The sequence below is a fragment of the Loxodonta africana genome, chromosome X, assembly GCF_030014295.1.
Source record: "Loxodonta africana isolate mLoxAfr1 chromosome X, mLoxAfr1.hap2, whole genome shotgun sequence".
In the NCBI taxonomy this organism is placed as follows: domain Eukaryota; kingdom Metazoa; phylum Chordata; class Mammalia; order Proboscidea; family Elephantidae; genus Loxodonta; species Loxodonta africana.
The window spans coordinates 126,447,996-126,464,769 of record NC_087369.1 but is presented as its reverse complement, the minus strand read 5'-3'; the positions used below and the strand labels follow the sequence as shown (position 1 = coordinate 126,464,769).

The following is a 16,774-nucleotide window of genomic DNA, read 5'->3' as shown; positions in this document are numbered from 1 at the left end:
GGGTTTCCAAGGCTATTATCTTTATGGAAGCAGACTGCCACATCTTTCTCCTGTGAAGTGGCTAGTGGGTTTGAACCACTGACCTTTCAGTTAGCTGCTGAGTGCATTAACTACCGTGCCACTAGGGCTCCTTAGAAAAACACAGGGATTTAAAAATATTTAAGAGTTTTCTCCTGGAATTTTTATATAATACTAAACAGCTAAAAATTTTAGTTGTCTTTTTTTTTTTTATATAAAGTAGGGAATTAAGAAAAGGTGAAGCAGAGAAATGCTGGTCCAGTCTTTCTTTTTAAAAATAATTTTAAATAGTACAAAAGTCATTGCTATCATCAAATTTGAGATACAGTGGAATTATATTTTATATGGTATGTGTGTGTCTGTACTATGCTATGTTGGTGCTTTTCGTATAAATGATATTCATTGTATTTTTATAGCTAGTCATTTTTTAGGTGTTGGGCCATATTTTCACTATTTATAATTATTTTAGAGGTTAAAAGTTGAGGTACATTGGCTTTTAAAATACTGAATCCTTTAATCAAAAATCCCAACTATAATTGATACTATAAGAGAACACTGTGATAGTCTGTTATACAAAACAGTTAAAGTAATATGATATGGATAAAGACGAGGAATATACATACGAATGGTTCAGATTTTTATACTCACGTATTTTTAAAGAATCTGTTGATGCATTATGGGGGTGCTCAAGGATTGAAGCAAGGATCGCAGATTCAAATACCTAAAAAGGGCTAGTTATGCTAAATCCATAAAGTGGATGGCTAGGGCATGTACAGCACGGACCCCGTGTAAAATGGGGCAAGCACAAATCAATTCCAGTTGATAATGGCCAGATAGAAATGTGGACCTGGTTTCTCAACAGAAGTACAGATTTTCAAATGTAAATTTTATTCGCTAAAAACCAACAAAACAGACAGTTCTAGACAAACAAAATCTATCTATTGTATAGACTCACCTGTCTGGACTAAGAAAACATCAGCAATTTTTGTTTCTCCATGAACTACCTGCTGGTATTCTATACTTACCTTTTTGGTCTCAGTTCCCAAATATATATTGCTAATCATATTTTTGAACCTTTAAGGGTTTTGACGGTTGAAAAAACTCTAATACTGATGACTCATAATTTCTAGGGATCTGAAGGTATTATCTTACGTTATTGGGTAGGGTCACATCAGACATAACCTCAGATTCTGCATCGATAATGTGATATCCATCTGCTGAGCTGAAGAAAATCTTTAGTCTTTTTTCAGAACCAATAGCCAGGTCAACTGTCACTGGCTTACGACCAACTGTTGGAAATACCTGCAAATATAAAACCAAATATGGACAAAAGGCCAAAAATGATACTTTGACTAAGGCAAAAATTCCCCCACTATTTGCTTAGTAGGTTTTTAAAACTCAAGTTTATTTTTAAAATGGCACTATGTATATAAAGGACTATATAACTTCTCTTAGGTCTCTTATTGTAAAAAGGAACATATTTATATTCAGATTATAAATCTTGAGTTTCCCTTCAAAGAGCAAATTGCCAAGGATCATAAGAGCCTGGCATGGTAGTGCACTCTGTTTGTTATCTTTAAATTCCTTGCCTTGAGCTTCAGCAAATGAAGGAGCTCATCTGGTCTCTTAAACCGATTCGCTGGATCAGCTGCCTGTATTTTTGCGAGTATTCGTATATACGCTTCATAGGACATGTAGTCTCCTTCAGAGTCTGCTGATTGATCAATGCATACTTGGTAGGGAATGAAAAAAGTCAGACATGTTAACCTACCACAGAATGGGAGTACTCTAGGCTCCTATGGTTCCTAGTCCAAGGACACCGATGGCCAAACCAGGATTCACTGCCAAGGCAGATCGGCGTAGAAGACTGAGTATCATGGTATTCATCATACTGGAGTCACGAGGTGGGATTCAAGAACTGAAATGAGGACTTGGAACAGGAACTGTGTATCAAGCTAGACAGAGGTTGGTACTTATCTCTTTCCTTTCCAGCTCCATACCAGGCAGCTCTGACCAATCAACAGACCCCCAAGAACAAACCCATATCCAAATACTGACAGCTGACCCAAGGCTCAGTTTAGGGAGATCAGATCAGGGATGTAATCTGTGTCAGGGCAGACCCAGATTGCCTATATAGTTCTCTATGTGCTGTTTATTTATTGTGCAAATAGACATTGAAAGACAGTCATAAGAATTAGGCCATCTTTATCGTATACGTATGATGTATTGGCCTATAAAATATAACACGTAAACAGATCCTGATTGAAGGTACAACAGTAGTTCATGCATAAGTCTTGAGGTCTATCAGGATGTATGTATACCTATCAGTACTTTGTAAACACTCGTCCACAGACCAACTAGTTCAAAATCAACCAGGCATTTGTTAAAAATATAGATTCCCAGGCCCCACTCCAGACCCACTAATTTCATCTGGGGTTGGGTCTGAGATCTCAATTTTCAACAAATGCTCCTGGTGATTCTGGTGTACAGTTTAGGTTAGGAGCTACTGGACTCTATATAAAGCCACCAGTTTATTTACTCATCCTTATTACTATCAAATAAATGGAAAATAATCCTATTCAAGTGGAATGGCATTAATTTTGATGCATTGTAAGTTACTCTATATAAAACAGTCCTCAGTTTATGGAACATGATAAAAAAGAAATCATTAACTTCTGAAGCTGATCCATAGAAATTTAGCTAAACAACACTAACGGTGAAAATACTACTAGGAATCCACATAAACTTAACCACCATGCCTTACAATATTTCTAGAGAGAAATGTGTTTAGAGTTCCAGCTTGGAAGGAATACAGACCCACTCCTTTTCTCCCACCCCCATCTTTTGGAGTCCTGGTAATTGGAGCAAAGGCTTTGTTCTCCCTTATACCTCCTCCAATGGGATTCCACTCTCTACCATTGCTGCATCTTTTCTTACCTTCCCTCCGCTCCCCACCGCCCCCCCCACTAAGAGAGAATAAGGACTTTCTCAGTTTGAAGCCATTGTGGTGGTACCCAAAGCCTGTGTTTGGGGTTCTAGAAGAAAGCATCTTCATGTTGACTACAGTAATTGGGAGTAAGGAGCTGGTGGGAAAGGGAAAGGTCAGGGAGTTCCCTCATACTCTCTCTTGTTGTGGTGCCTGTGAATTGTCTAAAAAAGGGTTAAACAATAATTATTGAAATGATATATTCAAATTACATTAATTGTAGAAGAATGATGTATATTTTTTGCACTTATATTCCAAAACGTTGCTGTTTATAATTTCCTGTGAAAAGAAAAACAGTATAGTCCAAATGAAAAGGAGATCACTCACTTTAATGGCAGTGCTTTCATCAAAGGACTTTGGTGCCCACACATAAAGGTGAATTGATGATTTCAAAGCAATTGCAATATAAGTTGTTTCTTCATGTTGAACTACAATGATAAAATATAAAGAGGTAACAATTCCATAGAGTTAACAAAAATAAAGTATTTGTATTTGCCATTGAAAATGTCACAAGCACGATATAAAAGCACAGAACACGTATTTTGAGAAAAGCTACATGGTTAAAATTTGATGTCGCCATAAAGGTGAAAAAATTTATAGTTTCACCACTTAGGTCAAAACACTTTAAATTGTACACTGAAAACTGAAAGAAATTAAGGAAGACATAAATAAATGGAAAACCATTTCATATTCATGGATTGGAAGATTTAATATTGTTAAGATGACAATACCACTCAAAGCTATCTACAGATTCAATGTAATACTTATCAAAATCCCAACGACTTTTTTGTAGAAATGGAAAAGTTGATCCTTAAATTCATATGGAGTTACAGGGGCTCAGAATAGCCAAAAATGTCTTGAAAAAAGAAAACGTTGGAGGACTCGTACTTCCCGATTTTAAAACTTACTACAAACCTACAGTAATCATAATAGTGCGTGGTGCTGTCATAAGGATAGAAATATAAATCAATGAAATAGAATTGAGAGTCCAGATATAAACCCACCCATTTATGGTCAATTAATTTTTGACAAGGGTGCCAAAGATTATTCAATGGGGAAAGAATAGTCTCTTCAACAAATGGTTTTGGGACAACTGAGTAGTTACATGCAAAAGAATGCAACTGGATCCTAACTTCACACGGTACAGAAAAATTAACTCAGCATGTACCAAAGACCTAAATATAGGGGCTAAAACTATAAAAATGTTCAAAACAAACATAACGGTAAATCTTCATAACCTTGCATTAAGCAATGGATTCTTAGATATGAAAACAAAAGCACAAGTAAAAACAAAATATTGGTAAAGCTGTTAAACGTTAGAAACTTTTATGCAGAAAAGGGCATTGTCAAGAGAGTTAAAAGACAATCTACACAATGGGAGGGAGTATTTTACAAATCATGTATATGATAAAGGTGCAACATCCAGAATATATTAAAACCGTTTACAACTCAACAACAAAAAAGGCAAACAACCCAAATAAAAAATAAACAAAGGCTGGGGTGATGAAAAGTTTTAGAACCAATAGTGGTGATGGTTGTACAACATTGTGAACATAAGCAACGGCACTGAACTGCACACTTAAAATGGCTAAAACTGCAAATGTTATGTTATATATATTTTAGCTCAAAAAATGGGTAAAGGACTAGAAGAGACATTTCTTCAAGAAGATATGTAAATGACCAACGAGCACATGAAAACATGCTCAACATCATTAGTCCTTAGGGAAATACAATTCAAAACAACAATGAGATACTACTTCACACCCACTAGGATGGCTATATTATAAAAAAAAAAAATTGGAAAATAACCAGTGTTGCAGAGGATATGGAGAGATTGGAACTCTCATCCATTGCTGGTGGGAATGTAAAATGATTCAGCTGCTGTTGAAAACCATTTGAAAGTTCCTCAAAAAGTGAACCACTGCTCTAAACCAAATCTGGGCCCATGCCCAATAGCACCATCTAGCCAACAGGCAAGCAGGGTCATCCATAAGGTTTTCTTCAAAAAACATGATGTCTACCCTCAGAAAGTTAAGCATGGAATTATCATACGACCCGGGAATTCCTCTCATAGTTAGATACACAAAAGAATTGAAAACAAGTATTCAACCAAATACTTGAACAAGGATGTTCATAGCAACCAAAAGGTAGCAAAAATCCAAATGCCCATCACGTTATGAATGGATAAAACAAAATGAGGTACATCCACACAGTGGACTATTATTGAGTGAAGTACCGATACATGCTACAACATAGATAAAACTCTTAAACATTATACTAAGTGAAAGAAGTCAGACAAATGATTCCATTTATATGAAATATCCAGAATAGGTAAATCCAGGGAGACAGAAAGCAGGTTAGTGGTTTCCAGGGGCTGGGGGAAGAGGAATAGGGAGCGAATGCTTAGTAGGTACAGATTCTCCTTTGGGGGTGATGAAAATGTTTTAAAAGATCTAAACTGTTAAACAACATTGTGAGTGTACTAAATGCCACTGAACAGTACACTTCAAACTAGCTAATTTTATGTTATGTGAATTAAAAATAAAAGCACTCTAAATAAAGAACGATATTCCTATAGTATCTTCTCCCTGCCCTTTTTCTATTTTATTTTCCCAAAACACGTGGGTCAAATTACAGCCAAAATAAATACACACACTTTCTTTCTTCTTCTTCTTTTTTTTTTTTTTTTAACATATTGGGAAACCCAAGCTAGGTTGTAAAGCGTAACTAGGCCTCAGTCTAAAAGTACTGGCAACATCTGCCAGTTCTGGTATTTCTAATCACTTTACCTTTTTAGACTGTTATATAAACTTAAAGGATTTAAGGGTATCGCGTTATACAATATAATACTGGTGCTCTTCTCTCTTTTTATTGTTATTAATAACACTTCGGTTTCCATGGATATGGTATTTTGTACATTTATATACAAACTAAAAACATTATGGGTAGCCAGAATGAGCCACAAAACAGATAATCAGCATATGAATAATCAAAGTTATACACACACACACACACACAACATTAAGATGGGAAAAATAAATAGTAGTGCCAGTCACTATTCTAAGTGTTACACAAATTTTAATTCATTAAATCCTTAAAACTACCTTATGAGTTATTATTTTCCACATTTTACAGCTAAGAAAACTGATGAACAAAGAGGTTAAGTATAAATCATATATCTGATAAGTGACTTGCATCCAGAATATATAAAGAACTCTCCCAACTCAAAAATAAGGCAAATTACCCAACCAAAAAATGGGTAAAGGACTTCCGTAGACACTTCTTCAAAGACCATACGGCCAATAAGCACGTAAGATGCTCGGCATCATTAGTCACTAGGGTAATGCAAATCAAAACCACAACGAGCTATCACTTCATACCCACTTCATGGTTATAATAAAAAATATGCAATAACAAGTCTTGGGAAGGTTGTGGGCAAAATGGAACCCTTATACATTGTTGATGGGAATGTAAAATAATGCGTTTTGAACAACAGTTTGGCAATTGTACCTGAGAGAAAAGAAAACATACATATTCACAGACACATATATGATAATGTTCATAGCAACATTATTCACAATAGCTGAAAGTGGAAAAAGTGCAAATGTCTATAAACTGATGAATAGATAAAGAAAAGTGGTGTATTTACAGATTGGAATGTTATTCAGCCATAAAAAAGAATGAAGTACTGATACATACCACAACATGGATGAATCTTAAAAAAAAAAAAATCATTATGCTAAGTGAAAGAAGCCTGTCACAAAAGACTACATATTGAATGATTCTATTTACATGAAAAACATCCAGAATAGGCAAATCTATAGGGTCACTACGAGTCAGAATCAATTAGATGGCAACGGGTTTGTTTTCTTTTGTTTTGTTTTTCACAGAGAAAGAAAGTAGATCAGTGGATTCCTAGGAGTGTGGGAGGAAGAGAGGTGGAATGGGAGGTAACTGGTAATAGATGTGGGGTTTCTTTTTGGGGTGATGAAAATTAGATATTGGTGATGGTTACGCACCTCTAAACATACTGAATCTATTGAATTGTACACTTGAAAAGCATGCATTTTATAGTATGTAAATTATATCTCAATAAAGTTGTTTTAAAAAGAAAGGAAACAAAAAAATATTAACTAGCAATGTGCCAAGTCACACAGCTAGTAAGTGGCTGATTCCAAGCCAGCCTGTCCACCTCTATCTGCACCCTTAGTCACTACATTCCTCTGTCACTTTCTCCAGAAAAGAACTTTGTAAGACAGATAGTGCTACTTTTTCCCTTGATTCTGGACATAGCCTCTCTGTGCCTCCTCTTGTATGACTTCCCTGGACTCAAGTTCTTGCCAACTTGGCCTATGGTATCTGGTTGCTCTCAGTTAGCCCTTCTGGCTTTTATGGAATTTGTTATCTAATCTGCTAGACCTGAACCTTGTGTTAAAATCCCTTTTCCTTGGCTGGGGTATTGCTTTTGGCCTCACTAGCCAGACTTCATTGTAGACGAATACACAAGTTCTTTCCCTGTTGATCTGAGGCTAGCTTATTCTTTCATTGTTTTTTGTACTGTTCCCAAGTAGGTCAAAGAAATATGGTCAATTAACCCCAAAAAGCAAAGGAATTCCTTGTTAAGCAAATGCTTATTATAAATTTAATGTAGGGTAGTAATCCACATTATTTTGTGGGTCTTGGAAGGCTATGAAAATACCATGCATGTATGAGTACAGTGCTGTCCTGTGTAAAGGTGCTACTGTTCCACTTGTTAGTGGGATAAATGCTTTTAGTTGTTGCGAGCTGGGCTGGATTGATATGAGGTCAGCAAGGAAAACTGGAGTTACCTAGTCTATCATCTTACCAAGGACACAGATTTGCAAGATGACTACATTTGTAGTGATCTCTTATTGAACTAACAATATACAAGTAAACAGGAGGCAGTTCTGTTATAGAAATTCCTGATTTAACACATAGGGTAGGGTATCTTTCATTTCCGGGGCTTCCAAATTTACTTGGAGAGAAGTTGTGATACTTCAAACTAGAAGAAAGTGGTGTGTTTATTTAACGCCTAAATTATCTGAGTATCCGATTCTTCCTTTAATGGTGTGTGTGTTTGTATGGGTGTGTGTGATACCTATCCTGGGAAAGCTACTTTATGTGTAGAATGGAAATGACCAGTCAGGATAGAAGTATCCTGTTGCAATTTATATAATGGGATCCCAGCTATCTCCCACATATGTCACTACTTCTGCTTGAGGGGGCAATTAGTGAAGAGAGAAAGAAGAAAAAGAAGGCTGAGAGTAGCAGGGATTTGCTTCAAAATGGAACAGAGTGGGATGAAATTACTTCCCAGTTTCTGACAGCTGAGAAAAAGATTCTGAGACCCTGGAGTTGCTCCTCCATTTCGCAGTGGATGACTGTGAAGAGACAGGGTGTATGAAAACACTAACCAGACAAGAAATATCTGGCAATTATACTCATGAACATCGACAGTGCGAGCAGTTCACAGAATAATTTTCTTTTTGACATGCAACTTTTTTTGGTCAGTATTAAGAGGGATTTTACAATAAAAAATGAATTCTATTTTATTGCTGTTCCAAAGAATGAATATTTTGTGAAATCTCCTTGCAGGTTGCTAAGGATACATCAAGAACATTTATATACTTGAAGCTATCTAGGAGCAAGGAAAAAATACTGGTTTATCTGGAATATCTAGACTGCCTGGGAAGGGGAGAAAGGTGTGAGAGAAAACCAAATGTAACTTCAATAGCTATTTCAGTCAGTCAACATTTTCACAGTAACAGCCATGATTGTAGCATAAAAACCTAGACAATGTCTCAATGAAATCCATTCTTCTTTGTATTTGAAGTTGTAAGTCCTTTCCTTTCTCTATTTTGCTTTTCAAAACAATGTACTTCACTGGATGAAATGAAGGAAAATTCATATAGATATAATAAACTTTAAATGGGACTTACGGACACTGAAGTGTTCACAGCCTGTCAACTTATTAATAGCTTTGCAAGCTTCCTCTGTCTTTAGCATTTCCTCTTGCCTTTTCTTACTTTCTGGATCATCATTTAAAATCTTGTTCCTCAACCAGGTCAAATGATACACCCGAAGTCTGTTCTTACGGCCTGATAGATAAGAAAAGATACTTCAACTCAGTCTATGTTTCATGTATTAGAAGAACAAAAGAGTAAAAGTTATTTTGCCTTTTAACCAAATGTTTGCATTAAAGTAAAATTATTGTTAAAATACCCATTGCATCAATGTCTTCTCTTCTGTTTGGACATGTGATAGCAAAGCCTCTCTTGATTCAAAAATAAACTCACTTCTTATTTACCAGCTCCCTAGGTGCCTGTCGAACGTGGGCATAGCACACTCCTTTGGGGCAGGTTAAAAGTGTCACTGTGCAGACAACAGAATTACCATCCACTCATTTGTACCTTGGCTTTTGTCTAAGTTATGCCCCTTATGAGGTTCAGAGTCCCAGAAGGTGTCCCGGGTAGTGTCGAAACATCTGTATGTGTGAGAGGGGTATGTGACTGTTTGGGCTTTTGGAGCCAGTGGGATGAGGCACTTGTGGTCTGTCATTCTAGCATGCTTAAAACATAATCCAATTTACCTTTAACGCTAATTTTTAATTGTGAATCCTGTCAAATTTTATAATTTATTTAAGGAAAACAAACCATTGAAATTACATATTTATATTCACTTTTAAAGTCATTTTCAGGGTTAAGATTTCTAGGAACAACAATAAGATTCTTGTGTGATTAATCTTTAATGTTTTATATAACATTTTGAAACAATGTTAGGGTTCAGACATCTATGTCTATTGTCATTCTTTTCTAAAATGTTAAAATAAATCTAGCCTTTAAACTACTGGGTATCTTTCTAGACTGATCTTCTCAGTACAATTTGATGCAAATATAATCCACATATGAGAGAAATTCAAACATTAAAGGTCAAATCTGGGCTATAAAAAGCTGGGTAATAAGTCTCTAAACCACCCAGATGTTTTAAAAAACTAAATGTTGCTCTTGTGTACCTCAAACAATTTAAATGAATGATAACAAATGATGACTAACAAATCATGAAGTCTGAGAATACCTATAGAGGGTGTTATCTAATAAAAACGTAAAGCAAAGTTAACCATATTTAAGAATGTACATTATCATGTGCCACACGGCTGTTAGACAGAGAATACACAAACTGACATAACTGACTGCGATTAGCATCATTTGAATCTAAGATTTTTTTTTTGAGTTTTCCTCTTCTTTCGTTGGTCATCTTTTATCTTTCATCAATGAAAATGTTTTCCCGATATCAACTGTTTTGTAATCACTATCATTGTTAATACCCATTTACTTGCACTATCCTTGACTTGATGACAATGGGTCTCATATTCAAAGGTCCAGGTTCTGACAACCCCAAACCAAAAGTTCAACTACTATGTGAGGAGAGTGCAGAGGATTTTAGGGCTCCATGTTTGCTTCTGGCCCCATCTCCAAGATCTTGTGATAAGGCTGTGTTAGGGACAACAGAGTCACTTTCTTATCCAATTATTGTTCACTTTGTTTTCTGTTGCTTCTAATACATCACAAGGAACGGGTATGTGATTGTTGGTGGTTGGTCCCACGTGTATGAGTGGGTGAGCATTTGAGCTGTGAAGCTGTAGGGCGTTACTTCGGAAACAACCTTCAAGGATGCAAATGGTTTCATTTTTCTTATCCCTGACCTTGGCCAGGTGCATTACAATCGAATATCCAGGCATCAAAGGTGATTCAGGCTTATTGAGAATGAACGCCTGAAACTAATGCCCTGAGATAAGTAAACCTGAAATGGAAAATAGCCCCTGAGGTCTTCTTTAAACCAAACGATAGCTTAGCTTAATTAGTAAAGGTCTGCCTGAGCAGAGTGCTCTTTTAAAGAACTAACTAGATGGGATCCAATTGACAATAGCCACTTGAAAGATTAAATAGGAAGCTTGGGGGGGTAGTAAGTTTATGTTAGTGGGGGAAGAACAATTTGAAAAAGGAGGGTGAGAATGGTTACACAACTTGAAGAATGTCATCAATGTCACTGAATTGTGCATGTAGATATTGTGGACTGGTGAATGTTCCGTGTATATTTTCAACAAGAACAAGAAAAATCAATTATTTTTTAAAAGGCAATTCAGTTTTAACATAACCCAGAAGTTTTAATTTAAATTGTAAATAGATAAGAAAAATACAAATAGCCAAGTCTGGAGTCCCAATTAAATGTTATATTTAAAGTGTTCTCCTCTGAACACTTTAACCTGAGAAAATCTTTAACCCAGTTTGCAACCTAATTCATCTGCATAATTACTCAGTTAATTTTAGTTCTTAAACAAACCGGAGATGGTAATCAGCAAATTGAGTGGCTCTACAACTTGAATCTGACGGAATGGTCTTCGCTTGATAAGTTTAGTAATGTCTGCCTTTCCACTTCTGTCCATCAGATACAGGTTCGATCGGGTTCCCAACAGCAAATTCACTCCTGTTTGTATTTAAAAAAATATGATATATTAACTCAGATCATTTTTTAGAACTGCATTTCTGTTCATATTTTTGCTATTGCAGTGTGCTAATCTAAAGAGGATTTTTTATCACTTTAGACTGTTAACCTCACTCTGTGTAACTGTGAACTCTGCCAGCAGAAGAAATTTCATTCAAATACATTAAAATATAGAAGCTAATACCCTCTGGCAATATTCTACTGGCTGGTTTCTGGTTCACTGTCCCACAAATAGAACTTTACGTATACCTCAACACTCTTTATTAGTGCCCCAAACTTTATCAAAGTCTGTCAACCCTTTTGAAAGTCACCTCTATGCAGTAAAGCTGCCTAACACATACAAAGATTTCAATTCTGGTGGTTTCTCATTCCTAACTATACCCTAAAGTTTTAATGCTTTTAAAATAATTATATGTAGAATAATCATTTCTAAATTTAATGATTTATATGTTCATCCATAAATTAAAAAAAAACCCTGTTATACTGCTAAATGTCCATGAAATTAGTTCCTACGTTCATGTATATGTGTTCCTACACTCTTGTCAGCTGGCTCTATTTCTTCAAATAAAAGCACTGTTTAAAGACCAAATGAGAGGACCGAAATAAAAGTTGGAACTAAAGTTAAATTATACTTCAAACCACTGTGGATTTTCCCCCATAAACTGAAAGACAGGAGACAATAAGCCACAGTACTATAACAGTCTCCTTCCACTTGGACCATATTTGGATTCTGTGGGTAAAAGGAGCCCTGGTGGCATAGTGGTTAAGAGCTCCTCTGCTAACCAGTTCAAATCCACCAGCAGCTCCTTGGAAACCCTAGGGGGCAGTTCTGCTCTGTCTTATAGGGTAACTATGAGTCAGAATCCACTTGACTGCATCAAGTTTGGATAAAAGAATTGTCTTGGCCTTCATTTTCCCACTCTGTCCTCCATCAGTTCTTTAAGTCATATCCAATCACAGGTTTAGGAATTGCCTTTTCCTCCCACAGGAGAATCATGGAGGTGGGGGGAGGGGAGTGCAGTCAATTTTGATGACAACTTTTTTTTTTCCAAAGTATAAAATCATAAATTATAAAAATGAATTACTAGACAATAAGTGTAGCTCTGGGTAGTTGCCTGACTGAAATGTTAATAATGTCAACCTTGCTTTCTTGTTATCTGACACATTAGCAAAACTTTGAGAATGACATGTTTTTCTCGGTTGTTTGATCCATATAATTTTAATGTTTGCTACATGGCTCTATTTTTAATTTAAAATCCTGTCCCCCATTCAATCATATATCAAAATCTGTGTTGGAGGTTGGCATTTATTTCTCATTTCTCCTTGCCTTAAATTCATTTATTCTATTTCATTTATGATTCCAAGTGGCTTGAGGTAAAATATTGTCTCGGCACTATCAACGTGGCTGTAAATCTTCAAGGAAAAAAGAGTTGAAAAAGTCTGTCAAAGTTAAGACATTATATAAGGAACTTCCTCCACAAATTCTAAAGACTATTTAAAAACAATATCCTACAAAACTCTTCCTTGTAATATCTCATTATGTATCATATGTTGCATACTTCCCTAACTTAGAAATACTAAGCTCAAATTTTCAAATAAGTATTTTTTATTCCAATTTTGTATTTTTAAACTGGCAAACCCTGGTGGCATAGTGGTTAAGTTAATTCAGGTTAAAAATAAAATAGAATAAAAAGGGGAAGGGGAGTCAATTCAAATATCAAACTGCATTGAGTGAAAAAAAATCAGGCAAACCAACTCTGAGCAAATTAATTACTAAAAATACATGTAAAAAAATTGACTGGTCATGGTTTGGTAGAAATAATAGCAGCCAAGTGGCATAAGACTCTGCTTTTCAAAAGCTTGCTACGTAGTTAAAAATGTGTTCTTAAAACAAAACAAAACAACAATTGGCAACAAAACGAAATCGAAACTCACCCCACAAAGAACCACAGCAGATCTCAGAAGTGAATTCCTTTTCATACATGTGGATTAGTGGTTTTTTACATGCAGACGAAGCATAGAGTGGGTTAACATTGATATCAGAGGGTTGCTTAGGAGGTTCCTCAGGTACTTCCACTAATCCGCCATATGCTGGGAGAAGAAAGAAGTTATTGAGAGAAATTACTAGTCTATACACCGTATGTGCTTAGGGGTTTCCACAAATGAGACACCGCCTAGAAAAGTTCCTTTTATTTCACTGTATTTTATTTTCTATTGGAAGTATCATTTCAGTAACCCCTAAACCATCCATCAGATAGCACAAATCATGATGGGTTAAAATATACTGCTGAATATGAATGTATTTTAAGTTACTGTGACTAAAATCCAAAAAGAAAAAGACAATCCAGATGAAGGACTCAATTTCTCAATTGTTTTTTAAATTTAGGTATCATAAAGATTCAGTAAGGGGTAGATTTTTTTTAAAGCCCATATCAATCTGAATTTATGTCAAGTGAATATCAGAACGGTTTGATTATTTCCAGAGCCTGAACTGGTGGGTCAGGCACTGTATTTAATATGCAAACAGATAACATTTGGAGAGTGTAATGAATTGAACTGTGTCCCCCCCAAAATATGTGACGAATTCCTGCCTCTTGTATTTGTGGATGTGATCCTGTTTGGAAATAGGATTTTTTTCTTTTGCTGTGTTAATGAGGTCATGACAGTGTAGGCTGGATCCTAAGACTAGTCACTTTTAAGTTATAAAAAGACCAGAATACACACAGGGACAAACACACGGGGAAGACAGATGCCATGTGAGGATCGTCTAAAAGCCAAGGAACACCAAGGAACCAAGGAACACCTGGGGCTCCCAACAAGAAAGGAATCAACATGGCTGAGACCCCAATTTGTGAGCCCCCAGAAGTGTGAGAAAATGAATTTCTGTTCTTTAAAGACACCCACTTGTGGTAGTTCTGTTATGGCAGCACTAGGTAACAAAGAGACCATATCAAACACACAGATGGCACTGGTAAAATCACCATTAGCAGCCCTCCCAGAACCTTTGGAAGATGAATGGCTGGCAGAAAAACCTGAATTTGTTGATGAATCTGATATATCCTTACTGTCATTATCAGGTGCTGGGGGTGCAGCAACTGAGGCAATGATATTTGAAGCCTCACTTCCACCACTTGGCACCTAAAGGAACAAACAAAATCCATTTTATTAGGAGGTTAATAGCGGGAGAAATATGCCTGGGGGTCGTTTGAAAAAGGAACACAAAATTTGTACCATCTCTTTAATAGTCTTATAAAATCCACATTTCCTAGTAGAACTCTAGAATGTTATCAGAAGGGAGAGAAAAAATCTATATTGAGACGACTGATGTTAGAGGAGAAATGCCAAGGAGTTTCATGCCTCCAACTGTACAATTTGGGAGCTTAGTATTTGTGGGAGCCTGAGCGGCTTAAGCAGTTTGAAATCAGCTACTAACTTAAAGACTGGCAGTTTGAACCCGCCCAGCAGTTCCATGGAAGATAAGCCTGTAACACATGAAGTTGCTGTAAGTCAGGGCCAAACCGACAGTGGCCAACAACAACATCTGTGGAACTTTTACCATGTATCAGGTACTGTGCTAAGCATTTTATTCATATATTTTTGTGAATCCTTACAACAACAAAGTAAGTATAATTATTTTCATTTCACTAATAAGGAAACTAAAGCTCAGGGAACTTTAATAATTTATTCAAGGTCATAGAGGAACCAGAGTTTCAAAGCAAAGACTGATTCTAAAGCTTACATTCAGCTATGCATGTCAGATAGCCACTTAAAAAAAAAAAAAGCACCGGTGTGGGGGTATCAGTCCCAGAACTGGGAGCATGAATAATTCACAGTGAGGATTTTCATATGGCCAAGTTGGTGGATGATCTACCAACAGAAATTCTAGATTGGGAACATGCTCTTGTGCAAGCTATTCCCTCTGCCCAAAAGGCTGCCCCCTCACCACTCTGGCTTAATGGACAAATCATCCTTCACGATTCAACTCAAATATCATCCTTGACTTTTCAAGGCAGAATTACATACCCCTTTTTTTTCCTCTGTGCTTTCAAGTATTTTGGCCCTAGTTTCATTACAGTACTTACCACACTGTAGTTTAGTTATTTATTTACTTGCATTTCTGCCACATTGGATTCTGAACTCCTAAAAGGCAAGGAACTATGTCTAATACATCCTTGATTATTTCTCTTTATCCAGTCACTCAGCCTTAGGGCCCAGTCTAGGGCCTGGCCTTAATAACTATTGACACATAATAATTATGGAAGAAATCAATGAAGGAAGGAAACAAGAAAAAAGGGAGAAGGGGAACTTCCCAGATGGTTTTCAGTGGGAAAGCAGTAAAAGTCAGAAAGTTATCTATCTGTCTGTCTGTCTAGAGGAGCCCTGGTGGCGCAGTTGTTAAGAGCTCAGGCTGCTAACCAAAAGGTCCGCAGTTTGAATCCACCAGCTGCCCCCTGGAAACCCTATGAGGTAGTTCTACTCTCTCCTATAGGGTCACTATGAGTTGGAATTGACTCAACGACAATGGGTTTGAGATTTTTTGGTATCCATCTAGAGTCCCTGGGTGGTGCAAATGGTTAATGTGCTTGGCTGCTAGCCAAAAGACTGGAGGTTCAAACCCATCGGAGGTGCTTCAGAAGAAAAGTTTGGCAGTCTATTTCTGAAAGGTCACACCTTGAGCACCCTATGGTGTACAGTTCTGCTCTGTAATACATGGGGTCACCATGAGTCAGAATTAACTCCGCAACAACTGGAAAATATCTATTTATCTAATTCAAAGCATTAAAACATAAGTTTTATGGCACCCCAGGGTATCTCCAGTTATTATAAGGAGAATTTTTGAAATTTACGGAGTATGGATCTTCTTTTCGTTTTAAAAAAGTACATGACACCATACAGCACTTTTGTGGTTGGAAAGGTCATAAAACCTGTCTACGACAGGGCAGCACATCTCTCTCCATGCCAAGAATTACTACTTAGACACACAGAAGAGCTTATCAAACAGATAGACTGTTAGTTACTATGTTTTTCCACAGGTTACATTATAGCATCCCACATAAATTCTGTCACATTCTGTGGCTCTTATTCCTGAGTTTCTTCTCTGTACATTAGTGTAAGCAGGCTATATATTTCAGTGAAAAACATTTAAAGCTTTGTGGTAGAAGGTTAATATCTGCTTGGAATGGCTGGAAACACTACATATCACAAGAAGGAACATTCACGATGAGATGAGTTCACTCTCTTTTCTGA

General features: G+C 36.5%; 1 protein-coding gene across 1 annotated transcript in view; it reads right to left on the bottom strand.

Moving 5' to 3' along the window:
* The window catches only part of NRK (Nik related kinase), a 156,050-nt gene that overhangs the window by 7,935 nt on the left and 131,341 nt on the right, over positions 1-16,774 (bottom strand). The window contains exons 20-26 of the mRNA XM_064278653.1: positions 14,488-14,665; positions 13,463-13,618; positions 11,366-11,509; positions 8,965-9,123; positions 3,328-3,432; positions 1,608-1,750; positions 1,171-1,320 (exon numbers count right to left, since the gene is read on the bottom strand). Coding sequence (XP_064134723.1) covers positions 1,171-1,320; positions 1,608-1,750; positions 3,328-3,432; positions 8,965-9,123; positions 11,366-11,509; positions 13,463-13,618; positions 14,488-14,665 — 1,035 coding nt within the window. The remainder of the gene's footprint in view (positions 1-1,170; positions 1,321-1,607; positions 1,751-3,327; positions 3,433-8,964; positions 9,124-11,365; positions 11,510-13,462; positions 13,619-14,487; positions 14,666-16,774) is intronic.